The sequence below is a fragment of the Calidris pugnax genome, unplaced genomic scaffold (genome assembly GCF_001431845.1).
Source record: "Calidris pugnax isolate Ruff unplaced genomic scaffold, ASM143184v1 scaffold516, whole genome shotgun sequence".
In the NCBI taxonomy this organism is placed as follows: domain Eukaryota; kingdom Metazoa; phylum Chordata; class Aves; order Charadriiformes; family Scolopacidae; genus Calidris; species Calidris pugnax.
In genome coordinates, this window is record NW_015091408.1 from 478227 (window position 1) to 479100 (window position 874).

The 874-nt window shown below is 60.5% G+C and overlaps 1 protein-coding gene across 1 annotated transcript in view; it reads right to left on the bottom strand.

The window, feature by feature from the left end:
• LOC106899544 (scale keratin-like) overlaps positions 1-396 on the bottom strand; it is a 1515-nt gene extending 1119 nt beyond the window's left edge. Inside the window, exon 1 of the mRNA XM_014961419.1 lies at positions 36-396. Coding sequence (XP_014816905.1) covers positions 36-396 — 361 coding nt within the window. The remainder of the gene's footprint in view (positions 1-35) is intronic.
• Positions 397-874: the final 478 nt, after the last annotated feature.

The following is an 874-nucleotide window of genomic DNA, read 5'->3' on the forward strand; positions in this document are numbered from 1 at the left end:
TCTGGGTTCAGCTAGTTGTGTGGTGTGGGTCGAGCATGGCCCACAGGTGTTCCAGAGCTTCTTGCTGGAGCGGGGCAAGACACAAGGGCTGCAGGCAGGAGCAGCGTAGGCTCTGCCAAAGGTGCAGAGGCCCCCTGAGCCCTGGGTGGCACCGGCACCATAGAGGCCCCCCAGACCCAGGTTGCCCCCAAAGGCCGGTGCTCCAGAGGAGCCCACCACGGCTTGCTGGGGGAAGGAGCTGAGGATGGGGCCGGGGAAGGTGACCATGACGGGGGGTGGCTGGATGAAGGCCGTGGAGTCGGGGCACTGGCGGGTGCACAGGTCGTTGCAGCTCTCAGCGATGGGCTGAGGGACGGCCACGCTGGTCTTTGGTGGGCACAGGTCGTAGCAAGACATCTTTGTGCAGGATCGGATGGTGCTCTGCAAGAGGGCAGAGATGGTAAGAGAGCAGCAGAGGGGAGCCCCCAAGGCAGAGGAGCCAGGGCTGGAGAAAGGGACAAGGAGATGAGACAGTCTCCGACTTACCCTGTTCCTGAAGGAGAAGGCAGGCAGAGCAGTGGTTGGGAGAGCCTGGCAGAGGCAGAGCTTTTATACTGTCCCAGCCCTTGCTCAGCACCACCTGGGCCAATCTGCAGAGGCGACACTCCCTCCTGCTGAGGAAGATGGGGCTGTCCTTATCCTGCCCCTCCCTGAGTCAGAATCCCCTCCCCAGACCAGCACATCCTGATTCCCAACCTTTCCTACCATTTCTGCTTTGTGGGATAAATTAAAGCCAACATCTACCTGCTGGACTTTCTGCTATCGAGCCGTAAGATGGGGCAGCACATCCTTGACCCTCACCTGCAGCCTTCTCTCGTCCCTTGCCTTTTCCTCT